At 36.2% G+C, this 14,796-nt stretch overlaps 2 protein-coding genes across 3 annotated transcripts in view; one reads left to right on the top strand and one right to left on the bottom strand.

Annotated features, from left to right (window-relative positions):
* Positions 1-2,254: 2,254 nt before the first annotated feature.
* Positions 2,255-5,186, bottom strand: LOC118738994 (armadillo repeat-containing protein 8-like). Its single transcript, XM_036470070.1, has 8 exons — positions 4,958-5,186; positions 4,336-4,545; positions 4,039-4,270; positions 3,739-3,976; positions 3,463-3,678; positions 3,305-3,376; positions 2,678-3,232; positions 2,255-2,612 (listed from the first exon to the last, which is right to left on the bottom strand). Exons 1-8 carry the CDS (start codon positions 5,184-5,186, stop codon positions 2,370-2,372), a joined length of 1,995 nt encoding a protein of 664 aa, XP_036325963.1. The 3' UTR covers positions 2,255-2,369.
* A 6,756-nt stretch (positions 5,187-11,942) lies between these two features.
* Positions 11,943-14,796, top strand: part of LOC118738991 (4-aminobutyrate aminotransferase, mitochondrial) — a 13,434-nt gene continuing 10,580 nt past the window's right edge. The window contains exons 1-4 of one of the 2 annotated variants that reach the window (XM_036470067.1): positions 11,952-12,080; positions 12,217-12,276; positions 12,444-12,562; positions 14,392-14,563. In XM_036470067.1, coding sequence (XP_036325960.1) covers positions 12,225-12,276; positions 12,444-12,562; positions 14,392-14,563 — 343 coding nt within the window. In that variant the 5' untranslated portion in view covers positions 11,952-12,080; positions 12,217-12,224. Of the gene's footprint in view, positions 12,277-12,443; positions 12,563-14,391; positions 14,564-14,796 lie in introns of both variants that reach the window. The other variant, XM_036470063.1, reaches the window with a different exon arrangement.

Genomic DNA, 14,796 nt, shown 5'->3' with positions numbered 1-14,796 from the left:
TTTAATATATTTTAATTTTAATCTATTTGATATTTGAACAATTCTACGTAACTTTTCCAGTGTTGTAAATCCTGTTTATGCCACTCATGCTTTTTAATCGAAAAATATCATAACCCTAACAGGCTAACCTAATATTCACGCACGCCGCCAATTTATTGTCAAAAATTTCTCATGCACATGCAACTTGTATGAGATCAACCGAAATTGAACGGCGTGCGTATGAAGCTAACTCAATTTCCAATTTTTGTTCTGCGTGACATTTTGATTTGACGTTTCGCTCAATGAAATCAAATGCAAACGCATGCAAGTCAATTTCGGGTGACGCAAAAAAACAAATTCGACGGCATGCGTACCATAACGCAAGCCGCGAATATTAGGTTAGCCTGTAATAAACAGCTGTTTGTGGAACGTGGCGTTGCCGGAAGAAGTGCAAGTTTCAAGCGGCTAAAAAATTCCGTTGATTTTTGGCAATTTTTTTGCTGGCAGTGTCCTCCATATAAAAGAAAATTGTCGACATACTTTGTATGGAAAAAACGTGAAACACCTTTAACCAAAAAAATTCTCAAAAATCAACGGAATTTTTTAGCCGCTTGAAACTTGCACTTCTTCAGACTATAATTGAATGTGCTACAAAACTGCATACCAGAATTTTTTCTAAAGATTCTGATTAAAAAGTTTGAAATTTGGGTGAAAAATTGCAAAATTTTTATAATTTTTATACAAAGTTTAAAATCTGAATATATATGGTGTTTGTTGTATAGCCAGCTAGGCTTTTATAAAAAAATAATAAACATTAAATAAACAAAAGATAAATAGCCAAAACTGGTCAAAATATCGCACTCCTATTATTTTGTGGACAACTGTATGTATGCCTTTTGCTCGCGGCGTTTGAAGAGTGGCAATGGCCCGAGTGGTCGAAGCATTAAGCTGCCGCTCGGGAGATCCGGCTTCGAGTTCTCGCAGGAATTTTTTGTTTTGTTTTTTTTTTCTTTTTTTGAGTAGTTCTATTTTTTCCCCTTTTTTGAGTAGTTTTATTTTTTTTACACAATCCTTAAGTTTTAATGTAAAAAAAACAATCGTTTTTCAATGAATCATCATAGTAAAGCATTTTGGTTTATTTCCTAATGAAATTGTTGTTGATGAAAATGTCTTCGTTTCATTTTCGCGTTTTTTAAATGAAAATTTTTCTCTTTCTGACCAGCTCAGAGCCATCTGACAAATTAGTGACTTTTTTGAGACTATAGGCGTGAGACAGCTTATTGAATACCAAATAGTCTCACCACGAAAAGTCACTATTAGTGACTAGAGACCGCTGACTGAATCCCAGGGTAAGTATCTCCCTTCAAATGTTCCAAAATTCTAATTATTGGGGTCAGTGTTAATGCCAAAAACAGCTATATATTGATTTTCCAGTATTTTTGAATTTTTATAAGATTTTGTTTATAGTCTCGGAGAACCCTAACTCTTTGCAAAGTTTGTGTACTACATACATATACACAAAATACATATGTATGTATTTCACCGTGCGACCGTAAATTTTACACACAAAAATTAATATATTCGCGAAAATATGGGCAAAATATAGTAAAAGTATTTTAAAGGACTATGAAATTTCACAAATATTATTTCAGGAAATTTTTAAAAAATTTCATCCTAATGTAGAATTACATTGTGGGTATCAGATAAAAGAGAAAATCCTGTAGATTGGGTATGGAAAATTTCCTTTAAAATTTTATCCTTGAATATCCTTATATATGAAGGACTAATATACACACGGGGCCTATTCGAGGCACGTAATAAAAGCGGCATTACTGCCGTACTGATGAAAAATGGAACATTGTTGCAACAGCCCAACTGAAAATACTTTGCTATAAATTCACACAGAACGTGATACTTTAATTATTCACGCAACACTGCGGTTGTGATTGAAACTCGAACAAGCCCACGACTACATCTTCGAATTTCGTCCTCTTAACTTTATTAACTTAAAAAAATAAAATTTAAAAACTTTAATTTAATAATTAATTTTCTCTTTCATTTGGTACCCATATTGTTATTGTAAATTCTACTGATTCTTTTAAGTAATTTTTCGAATTAGTCATATTATTAAAATTTAAGTCCTTTAAAAAATCCTGACTTCAGAGTGAAAAACTAAAAACACAGTTTTAGTATATCCGGCCCATTGTTTCGTGTTTTGATTTTTTTTTGTCTACGGTGTTTTTTTTTGCGTTTTTAATTATCAAAACAACTTACGTTCAAAACGCTACAGTATATTTCAACAACAAAAACTGTATGAAAACAGAAAACTATCGTTGTAATAATACAATTAATCATATGTACATTATAGTGTATATATTTTTTTTTAGTATTTACTGCAAAATCTCCGGGTAGAAATGTTTACATTGTATAACAATTTGCTTTAAAGTTCTGCTTATATAGTCTTCACATTGTGGTTCCTCCCGTATAGTTTTCTTATTTAATGCATAAATATGTTTAATGATATTCAATTCACTTAGACGAGAATACTTTTCCATTGACCACAAGTCCTTTCGGTGCACAAGATTATAGATAGCAAAGAGCGCGCCCGCTTGAAGTTTTCTATCGAGATAGAACTGTAATTCGTATAGATTTAAATGTTTAGTTTTTTTTTTAACTTGGCTCAAAATTAATACCATACCCAAAATCCAGCCAAGTGTCCCATTATTTTCTTATCCATTATAATATAATCTCCATTCTCAGCTTCAGCGGCTATATTGCCAATAATACAGAACACTTGCTCTTTGACCTCCGCCGAATGTTTGGATTCTAGTAACTTATTTAAAGCTTCGAGCACTTGAGACGAGTGTGTACCCATAATAACTTCAACATGGTGAGTTTTACTCAATAGATTTCTTAACAGCCCTAATGATTTCATCACAATCCTAGTGTCAGGATCATTCAACAACTCCAAAATTCGCTTTGTTCCAAGAGTATTGATAACATCGGTTTTAACATACAGCTCAGACTGAAACGACATATTCATTAAAGCCCATATGCTATTTAATCTTAGGGAGGGATCTTCATGCATAGTGTATTGGCACAATCGGTCAATAATTCCAGCATTAATAATGGGCTCCTTGGATGGTGAAAATTCTAATAGTAGATTGCAAATGGTAGAAGTTACAGCAACCAGATATTCAAGAGACGTTTCGGTTGCAAATATGTCCATCAGTGGTTCCCAAATTGTGTAATCCTAGAAAATTGTTTAAACGCATAAATATTACACAAATACGGGATTTTAATAAAATATCTTCTATTTTCATACTTGAAATGTGGTACGCAGCTGTTGAACAGATCTTGAAAGCGAATGTAGACATCTAATCGCTGCTAGTTTGACCTATAACGCAAGAAATATGATAAGTTTTTTGGGTATGTGCATGATAAATGTGGCAAAGAAATGTTCGGTTACGCAAAACCGCTCACCTGTGAGTTGTCATCCTTCAAACCATTCAATATAGCATTGATCAGCCCGAAAGTATCCATTAGCCGCTTTCGGATCGCCTCATCATTTGCACCTAATGACGCAAAACAACAGAGCGCAGCTTGTTTAACTGAGGGGTCTTGACTTTGCAGTAAATCAGATAGTGACTTCAGCAAATGATTTGTTATGGCCGCTGTTCGTTGCAGGTCGGAGTCAATCTAAATTAGAGAAAAAAATGTTATGCATTATTTTTTACTTTTTACAAGTTGTAATACCACCTCTATGAGATATGCAAGCGTTTCCGAAGCAGAAGCTCGAATTGAATGATCAAAACTTTCGGCACATAAGCGGGCTAAGGTGGGAAGCGCTTTTTGAGATATTCTGTTGTCTGTGGATGGCAACGTACCCGACCTGTAAACATATGTTAAGCATCTAGCCGCAGACAATTGTATTTCTGGGCAAAATAGTCTCGACATAAGCGAATTCAGGATATCGGGTAATGATCTGCCTTGAAAACTAGGGAAGTAAACAAGATTATATATAGTACAAATATGTATGTTTGTTGAGCGATATTTTACCTAATAACACAAATATTGTCCGCTACCGATCGATTCGAATAGCACATGCAGGATAAGCAGCGCAGCGCTGGTATTTGTATATCTTCATTGTCATAACAAATCATTCGAGATAGTATATGCAAAGTTCCAGCTTGTAGCAATCGCAGTTGATCCTCATTTGTCTGACATGCGGATACAAGTATGCTTGTTATGCATATTTGTGTTTTTAATGAACTGTTGGCTGAAGCTAATCCTAAAAGATTTGAGTTATAAAAATAGTTTACCATTTAAAATAAAAACTTGTAAAGTCTAACTCACGCAAAAACTGCTTCAACACGTCCGTATCAGCAAGGAAGTTTTCCTTTGGAGCGCAAGGATGCTCAAATATTGACCGCAACGTGCTCAGACATATTTCAACACATTTTTTACTATTATTCTTGGAAACAATTTCCTTCAGCAAATATGGTACGACATTATATTGTCTGACCAGCATTTCAACTTGCTCCTCTGATCCTTTCGCCAACGAACCTGCGTGGAGGATGCAAATAAACTTATAATAAATATAAATGCAAGCGTGTTATTTTATAGAAAATATAATGGACGATAAAAAAAATCAAATTCAAAATCTTAGCCGGCTTATTTACAAATATATTATGCTACTCAAAACTACCGGCTCTCAATGATACGATCATCTCTTAGGGATCTATGTGCATCATATGTATGTATGCATATTCACGCGAAATTCCAGCCAATATTGCCCAAGGAAGTATATAGCATGACTCAGCAGCGGCTTCATCCCGTATTATTGTTATAGACGCGCATATATATAATTTGCGACAGCGCTATTGCACATACAAACTTACGTTCAAAAGCATGTACACATCCGCTGGCAGAATTTCTTGGGCGTTTGCGGCGTTTATTCCAGTAGTGTAAGGCTCACCTAAAATTACGAGTGCATCCATTTTCCGGTCTGGGCTTTGATCTTGATCAATACAAGTGTTGAGTATGACAGGAACCAGTTCGTGCGAGAGGAGTGCACCCTTCTGTTTGTTACTACCAATGACGGCATCTTTGATTTGTATCAAGGCATCTCGACAATCAACACCATCACCATTCGAGATAATACATTTTAATTCGTCCCAATTTGTTTCCTGAGAAATTGTCCACATTTTTTTGTACTATTTAACAAAAAATAGATATCCCAAATACCATCCCGAAATGTGTGACATGAAACTATTTAGTAAGTCAATGCTGCTTCTTTTGCAACGTCTATTTACAATAATCGCTACAAGATTTGCAAGATTTGCAAAACAGCAAAGCGACCAAGGCGAATTTATACAAGGTGGTGTTAATGGCGTATAAATTCGCCTTGAAAGCGACGGTCAACGCGGCAAGCAACACAATTAATCCGTTAACGCTCCCGTTAGGACGCATGAACCAATTAGAACAGCTCTGACCCATGAACCAAAAATACAAGATCACCTAATCAAAGAAGCAAGAAAAAAGTATAGCTCTGATCCAGTACTCGAACTTGCAGGAAGTTGCAGGAAAAATGTTCCCGTACTCCAAAATCCTGTAAATTAGAGCGACTTTTGGAGAGTTGTGTAGAGAATGAAGTTGCAAGATTTTACTCGAATTTTTTCTTCTGGTAAAATCATGAAAAGTGTCAAGGAATCACTGGTTGACGTTTTTACAGGAAAAATGGTTTTCATGTTCTCGTACTTTTTGTTGTTACTCACTTTTTACTCGCACTTCAGAGAGTAATTTTGCTGTTTGACAGTTTTACAGGATTTTTCACGAAAGGTATGGATCAGAGCTTATATTTCTGAGCGTTTTTGACATCTGCCTAAGAATGAAAACAAACAAAGAAAACGAAAAAGGCGCGGTGATTGAGTGCGATTAAATTGGTATTAATTATAAAGTATACAAAGTGAAACTTGATGAAAATTAGCTGTCGTTCCCACGACAGTCGGGTCTACGTAACCGGAACGACCCAGATTTATATCTGGCCAAGGACTGTCACTCCAGCAACACTCCCCAAAAAGTCTTTGGGGAGTTTGTATGCTGTTACAACAACAACAACAACAATTAGCAAAAAGAGTTCATAAAATATGGTTTTCATGATTGAAAGTGTTTTACAATCGCATATCATTACCACGGATCGATTTTTCAATGCCACCGTTCTGGCTACAAACGTACACCCACTTTTCACGCAAATTTACACCTTTTGGCAAACCAAAAATATGCACAAACTTGTTCCAATCACACAGCACTTCATTTTTAACCGACTTCCGAAAAAGGAGGAGGTTATCAGTTCGTCGGAATATTTTTTTTTTTTTTATGTATGTTACCGCATAACTTTGGACCACGTAAACCGATTTCGATAATTCTTTTTGAATCGGAAAGGTAGGGTCTCAGAGGTGGTCCCATACTAATCTGGTTGAGATCCGATCAGTGGATCATGAGATATATATATATATATATATTTTTTTTTATATGGGAGTTGAAGTCGGTTTTTTTTTTGCTAAAAATTACTTGTATATCATAAATATGTAATAAACCAAAATTTACAATTAAAATCGCTGCAGAAAACACATTCAATCGCTAAAAAATCACTACGAAGAGGTAGAAGACGGTGTAAAGAGAACCGAAAAACGTCAAAAACGCTACGAAAACTTTTTTCTGAAAATCCATTACAAATGCAACGATGGCTGATTAGGTTGTTGTTGTTGTTGTTGTTGTAGCGGCTACTAAGCCCCGCTCGGGTCGGTTCATCCGTCAACGTTGTCGTCTATTTCAGTTAGGGGGAAGCCCAGGAAGTGTGCGACTTCCACAGGGTTTGTCCATAGGGACAGGGGCGTCAGCTGAGTGAGGTTCTCAGGGCATGTGAAGAGGTGCCGGGGGTCATGTGGCGACTCTCCACATGGCGGACATTGGTTGGGCTCATCCTCATTGATTCTGCTTAGGCAAGAGTTTAGCCTGCTGCAGTAGCCAGAGCGAAGTTGGGCTATTCTAGTGCGGGTCTCTCGAGGCAGACAAAGTTCTGTCCCGTCCACGTCCGGTGGTTGTGTGCCTGGAACGGCATTCACAGGGCGGGAGTCTACATAACTCGAGACTGATTCCCTATGAATGCCGTTCAGGTTCTGTCGGTAGGTTGACGGGTCCAGGGGTTGTTTAATAAACCTCTGGACTTCGTCCGTCAGTTCGTAAAGAAGCCTCCTGATGTGCCTTGGCAGGGCTCTTCCGCAAGCAGCTGTCCGCTGGGATGGCCACGTCTGTGGCTCCCCGCAAGGAACTGCTCGCAGAGCATTATGTTATGCTCCTTGACTGGGAGCATCTGGGCCTCGTCATGTAGGTGGTGTTGGGGCGTCATCAGGAGGCAGGTCGCTCTTCGTAATGCCGTATTTTGGCAGGTCTGTAGCTTCATCCACTGCGTCCTGCTAGTCCCCGGCGACCACACGGGCGCTGCATAGTTTAGAACCGGCCGGCCAATTGCCTTGTATGTTGCCAACAATGTTTCTTTATCTTTGTTCCAAGTGCTGCCGGCCAGCGACTTGAGGACATTGTTGCGGCTCTGTACTTTATTGACAATTGCGGTTGCATGCGCCGAGAAGGAGAGGATTTTCGGGTTATTCACCGTCGGTATTGTTGTTGTGAATACCCAGTTGCAGTCTGCCCTCTTTCGTTCAGGTGGTGAATAGGGTTGCCGAGGATTTGCAGGGGATAGGGCAAGGCTAATTGCAGTGAAGAAGCGAGAAAGTTCGGCGAAATAACCGTTTACTTTCGAGCACAAGTCATCAATTCCATTGCCAGACGCCATGATCGAACAATCGTCAGCATAGGAGACAATATTAACCCCCTCTGGTGGTTGAGGAAGCTTTGAAATGTAATAATTAAACAGTAGCGGGGACAGGACACCACCCTGTGGTACCCCCTGTTTGATTTTACGTGGCTTACTAGTTTTGTCTCTGAAAATTACTGACGAGTGTCGACCACTCAGGTAATTCGCCGATCACCTTTTGAGTCCCTGTGGGAGTGAGGAGGCCTCTATACCTTCTAGAAGCGTTGAATGACTGACAGTGTCGAATGCCTTGGACAGGTCCAACGCTACTAGAATAGTTCTCTCACAGGGGCAGTTTCGGTTAAGGCCACGAGTTATCTGAGTATTTCTGGCGTTAAGTGCTATTGTTGTGCTATGCACTTTACGGAACCCATGCTGATGCTTCGCTGGGATCGGGTGGTTCGTAAAATACGGGAGCAGCAGGACCTCGAGTATCTTCGCTACCGGGGAAAGGAGGGTTATCGGGCGTAAAGACTCTCCTTTGTTGGCTGCCGGGCAGCAGGTGACAGAGGGTATGGTATGTATACGTTAAATATTTCGAGCTCAACATCGCCGGACCGGATAGCAATACCCTGACTTTCTAGGATGGTATCCCTGCGGTCGATGTCTGCTTCAATAAGACGATACTGCACGGTGTGGTGCGTGATGAACGCTAAACCTCCACCATTATCTCGCTCGCGATCTCGACGGTGCACGTTGTATCCGGCGCGATTCAACAGGGTTGAATTTCCGTGCAACTTCGCCTCTTGGACCGCAGCTATTAATATTCCATGCCTTCCCATAAAGACAAATTAGGAAAAATTATATTTGTTTTACTTTATAACTTTGGAAATATTTGTTCACATGAAATTCGTGATTCGTGGTAAAATTCGTATCACCATTAACTTCAACAAATTTCGAATTTAAAATTGCCAATGTAAGCAAAAAACTTGAATTCGGCTCGCGCAGACCGCCCTCCGATAAGCAATTAGCATATGTATAATTTTGATCACTTTCTTCATCCGTTCGTCAACCCCCTTTTTGAGATTATGCATTAATTTTCAGGTTCATCATATTCAACATCTTTGAGTGGACTGATGAAATCTTCTGCTTAAAAAAAAATATTACTGCTCGTGATCAGGTAGCATGAATTTAATGAAATGTCATAATTTTATTAAAAGTCAAATGGTCAACAACAACGAATGTAATTAAATGAAACTACCTTCTTTTTGTATCATGGTAGGTTCTTTCCCTAACAATCCGGGTCGGATCCGGTAATTAGAGAATAAGCGAAAAGTTTGCTCTCAAAAATGGAACATAATCCAGAAGTACGGGAACGCAAAAAACCACATTTCGTGCCCAGAATTTGAGAAACAGCTTATTCGCGGTGTGTTTGTTTTTGTCACTTAAATGCAAACTCTTGGAAATTGAATTTTTGTTTCACAAATTTGATTTTAAGAATATAAAGATTGAAAATACATTCACTATTCCTTAAAAGCACCAAGTAAATGCAGGCAACATGTAAACACAACACAGCTGATATGCACTTTGACGCTTTATCCATTTTTACCCGGAGAAAAAGTCCTGGCTGTTTCGGGCAGGAAGAAGAAGACACTTACGATCCAATACGTTTCAATTTTCGCTCTCTATTACCCATTTTGTTGAGTACGGGAATGATTTCTGGGCTATTTTAGGCACCCGCGGGATCCCGCGTTGCGTACGGTAAAGAACTTAGTAAAATTGCTCGATTTCAAATATTTTGAGGAAAATTATGGATTCTGATGCATTTGCAGTTATAGCAGCGGAGTAAGAACGCGCCATGGCAATAGACTCACAAAGGTATGCGGAGCTGCCGGGCATAGTAACCATGGGCGCATCTATGCCAGGTTCTGGTTGAATTGTTGAACCACAAGCCAGAGGTCTTCCGAGAGAAAAATTATTCAATGGACCCATGAACCACCCTATTAAGTACTAGGCAGTTTTTAAGTATAACTTTATGCATACATACATACATACATATGTATATACGTTTGTATGTGTATGTTTGTCATTAATTAAATAAACCTTATAGTTTATGTTTGCTATGCACTTGATACGATTTTTTATATTTTATTTTTACTTTGCTATTTGGAGCACGACATGTGGCGCACTCACTCACCAATTCTTCCAAAATTTCCCCTTGTTTAAATTTATATATACATACATATATATGTATGTATATATGTACATTAGGCTGGTACTTTAAGAAACAAATGAACGATTTTTTTCAGTCTCATCCCCTCAGTCGGTAATACAACACAGATATTACATATAAATTTTGATTTCGAGTGGAGACGGTTAAGGCGTGCCGCACAGTAGGGAAAAGTTCAGAATCCTCTATAGAGACTCAAAAAATTAAAATTATTTTTTTTTTCATCTAATACCCAAAATCGATTCTACCATAGTCGAAGATACCACATATAAATTTTGGGCCGATTGGAGTCGGTTCAGGCATGTCGCAATAGGTTCAAAGGCCAGAACCTCAAAAAATTTAAAATATCTTTTTCATTTAATACACAAAATCGATGGTACTAAAGTCGAAGATATGACAAATGAATTTCGGTCCCGATTGCAGTCGGTTAAGACGTTTTCATAGAGTAATCTGAACTTCGACACGCCTTAACCGATTTCAATTGGGGCCAAAATTTATATGTGATATCTTCGACTATAGTAGCATCGACGTAGGGATGGAGGCTTAGGAATCTGATGTAAAAATTTGCTTCCTACATTTAACGGCCACCCTATCATATATACAGTGACTCACAGAAAAATATTGAATTTTTTTTTTGGTTTTCAAAATGTTTTTCATGGTAAATTTTTTCATACTTTTTTCACAAAAAAAAACCATGTAAATCGAAATTTCAAACTTTGAAGAACATTAAGGAAAATTTAGTGAATTTTCAAGCGTTTTAATAAGAATTTTTACAAAACATTCGAGTATTGCATTCCTTTATACAATAATTGAATGGGTTATAAAACTGCTATTCGAACTTTTTGTGAAACCTCGCATTAAAAAGTTAGAAACTTTGATGAACAGTTTGAAATTTTTATATACATACATATCTGGTTTTTATTGTACATATTTTTGTGAGTCACTATATGTATGTAAATACATATATTCGTACATATGTATGTATGTATGTACTTATATATGCACTGAACCAAAAATCCATCTCTGGATCAAAGAAAAACTTTCCTTACTTTAAGGTCGAAAATTCTTCCGAATGAATAAAAAATTCTCCCGAATGAGTAATTTTTCTTTGGAATGTGTAAAAACGTACACGAAAATATGGAACCGTGGATGTAACCTATCATTTTGAAGAAATGTTGGGCATGAAAAGAGGATAAAACTTCTTTAGTGCTATTTCGTTTCCATTTTTCTTCATTTTTATTGCTGTTTTTCTTCAATTAAGAGAAGTTTTTTTTTTGATATCGTCGTTTAAAGTACAAAACCGCGTATCAACAAAATGGAAAACCGCGTATCAAGATAATAAAAAACCGCGCATGTGAATTTTCATAAATTATTTTCTAGAGAGTAAAAATACTCAAAATGGTTCTCTTTTTTATAAAGCACTCGCATTTCTGGCTGGTATATTTCAGGACGAATGGATAAGGATTGAGCCAAGAGCTTGTGTGAGCAAATCCAATTTTTGGCAGCAAATGTCGGTTACGCGGTTTTGCAGAATGAAGATACGCGGTTTTTTACTTTAAACGACGAGATGTATGTATACATTTAGTGGATAAATATGTACTCAGTTTTAAATTTATGAATTCTCACAGAAGTTTCTACTTTTTGTTGATAATAAACTTACAAACAACAAACAGGTTGTTCGCTCTGGAAGGTACATGCTCCATATGTATGCAGTCGTATCGCCGCGGTATCGTCAATTTCGCTAACTATCGCTTGTATACTTAAATAAGTATACTATATACATACATACATATGTATGTTCTTACATCAATATGTACACCCCTACATATGTACATACATACATACATACAGAGCGTTAACTTTTACTCGTGTACCCCCTAATGATAACCAATTTTAGGGAGCGTAAAATTTCCGCATTGACATTGTGCGCACAATCCAGTACACCAGCCAGGCAGGCAGACAGTACCAGACCGCAACCGAACAATCGACCATTCGCTGCCCTGGATGCTGCTGCTCTTTCATAAATAGTAGTGTTTAACGTTGATTCCGAAAGTGAGACGGTAGCAACGGTTGGCTGGCTATACAAAACCAACCAAACACAGTCATATTGACTTCACACAATAGCTACGATAATTTATTAATTCTTTTATTTTCTTTGTTTGGTGTCTTGATTTAATAAATAAAATAGTAATAAACATGCGTTTCCTGCAAGCAACGGTAGTGTCGAGACATTGTGCCATTTTAAAAGGTAAATTTCGTGAAAATGAAAAAGGAAAAAAAAACAGAGACATCTCTAAAAATCGATTAAGTTCATTTGGTGTTGCCTAATCGCCTAATATTGTACGTATCCTTTTGTGTTATTTTTTTTTGGAATCTTTTCGCTCTGCATTTGCCATGTCCTCGTGTCCTTCTAAGGCTTGGCATATCCTAGAAATTATGCCACTGTGGCGGAGCCAGCGGCGCCTGCCGTCAAAACAAAAACCATACCAGGCCCAAAATCGTTGGAATTGAAGGGGAAATTAAGCGCAATACAAGTAAGTAGTAAACAATTAAGTATGTACATATAGTATTTTCTTAAAAAATTGTCGGGCTCAAGTTGTCACTCAATTGTCTATTATAACAGTGATTTAGTTGTTTGTGCATTTATATGTATAAAAGAATATTTGTTTGTGTGTATTTAATAGTTTATTAATTGAAGTGAGACGACACTTCATTAAGGTATCATTCAAAGACTTAGGTACGCGGGCACTAGACTTAAATACCATAAAAGTACATACCAACAAATTTTCTAATTTTACAGGAAAAGCAAAAAAAATATATTTATAAAGAGTATAACAAGAACAGGTAGGGTTTTTTAAAAAGTGGCATGTAACTCCGTTGTTTTTGGTACTTAGACTATAATTTTTATTAATTTAAATTTTAATATATCCCACAAAATCTGCGAAAAACGCAGTTTCGAAAAAAGTGTTGGTAGTTATCGATATGTAAGTATAAATTACATTCGGGGTCACGGACTAGACGTTGAAACAAAAATTAAAATTAATTTACGTATATGTGTATGTATTTATACGCGGATATGTAAACACAGCAAAACAGGCGATAATTTGACACAAGCGTGCTCATAAGAATAATCATGGCTTCTATCGCTATCACCTGTAGTTGATTCGCCTTTATCAAATCTGTACCGTTTGTTCGATTTTACAAAATGAGGTATCAAATTAAAGGGCTTGGCCTGCGGATGTGTAATAACTTCTTATTTTTTCAAAAAGAGTTTCTACCTGATAAACAAATTTAATTCAAATTATTTTTAAGTTAAATCAATTATTACACTATGAGTATCGATCGAAAAGGCTTTATTTTTTAGTTATATGTAGTACAGTTGCCACCTGTTTAAAAAGCAAGTTCGACTTAAATAAAGGCAGAAAATTGAAATGTTTATCCTGATATGAATGTCAGATTAGCATTAGGTTAAATAAATTACTTCAAAAGAACTTTATTTCTAAACTGCATGTAGGAGGGTTGCCACCTGATTTTATAATTAAATTCATTTGAATTAAGAGTATTAGATAATTTAATTATGTATCACAATACACAAGTGTCAGACGAAGTTTTGGTTTAAAAATTATTTGAACAGGATTGCCATCTGTTTGAAAAGTAGAATTAAATTTAGTTATATGGAATATTGCAATTTTGGCGTCAAACAAGGTAGTATTAAGAAATATTTAGTTTGGGAATTTATAACATTAAAGAGGGTTTCCACCTGTGTAAAATGTTAACAGTGTAACGAACACGAATATAAAAAGCAATACAAATTTCTGCCGTATGAAACGAAATAAAAATGAATCGAAATAATGATACACTTCATGTCATATGAAGGTACATATGATTGAAGTTAATGTTGATCTGCTTCTGTATTGCTATGTATTAATATTTTGCAATTGATATTGATTTATTAAATATAATTTAATACAATCAAAAAGAGTATTTCATGTACACATAGCCTCCAGGTCAAGACGAAGGCGCTGGACTGATCCTCTTTCTATGTATACAAGCAAACAAAAAAAAAATCGCCCGACACCTTCGAACCTAAAGTATTTTTTTCAAGGAAATTAGGAAGAATACTATTGCAGCAAATTAAAGATTATATATGTATGAACGAAATAAAGTTAATTCATAGCCAATTTATTTATTTTAAAATTAATATATAATAGATCTAAAAAGTCAGTGTAAATAAAAGATAAACTAATATAATTCCAGATAAACAGAAGTGGCTTCATGTTTTAATATTATTTTAGGTGTTGTTGTTTTTGGAATATATGTCTGTATATACAAATATGGTAATTAATGCATTCAACTTTTTCAGAACTCTGAACCAGTTCAACTTTTCGCTGACTATGAGAAGTCAATTGGAAATTATTTGGTTGATGTCGATGGTAATGTGTTACTTGACGTCTATACACAAATTTCCTCAATACCATTGGGCTATAATCATCCCCGTCTCTTGAATGTCTTCCAAAATGAAAAGAATTTAAAAAGTGAGTAAAAAATATAAAGTTTATTTAACAACAATTCGATTTTAAGCAAAACTTGTTTAGTCGCAATTGGAAACTGCTTATGTATACCATAAAAAACCCCAACAACATGTATCTTATCGCTTTATTCGTTTAATCAGAGAAAGTTTATTACGCTTGCGACTGCTCTGCAATTATTTATTACAAAAAAAAAAAAAAAAACAATTTGAGTGCACTTATCTCACTACAGATTTTAT

This window comes from Rhagoletis pomonella, unplaced genomic scaffold (genome assembly GCF_013731165.1).
Source record: "Rhagoletis pomonella isolate Grant_MI unplaced genomic scaffold, Rhpom_1.0 Rhpom_scaffold_00005, whole genome shotgun sequence".
Lineage (NCBI taxonomy): Eukaryota > Metazoa > Arthropoda > Insecta > Diptera > Tephritidae > Rhagoletis > Rhagoletis pomonella.
The sequence above is the reverse complement of the archived record's forward strand: the minus strand, read 5'-3'. Positions and strand labels throughout refer to the sequence as shown.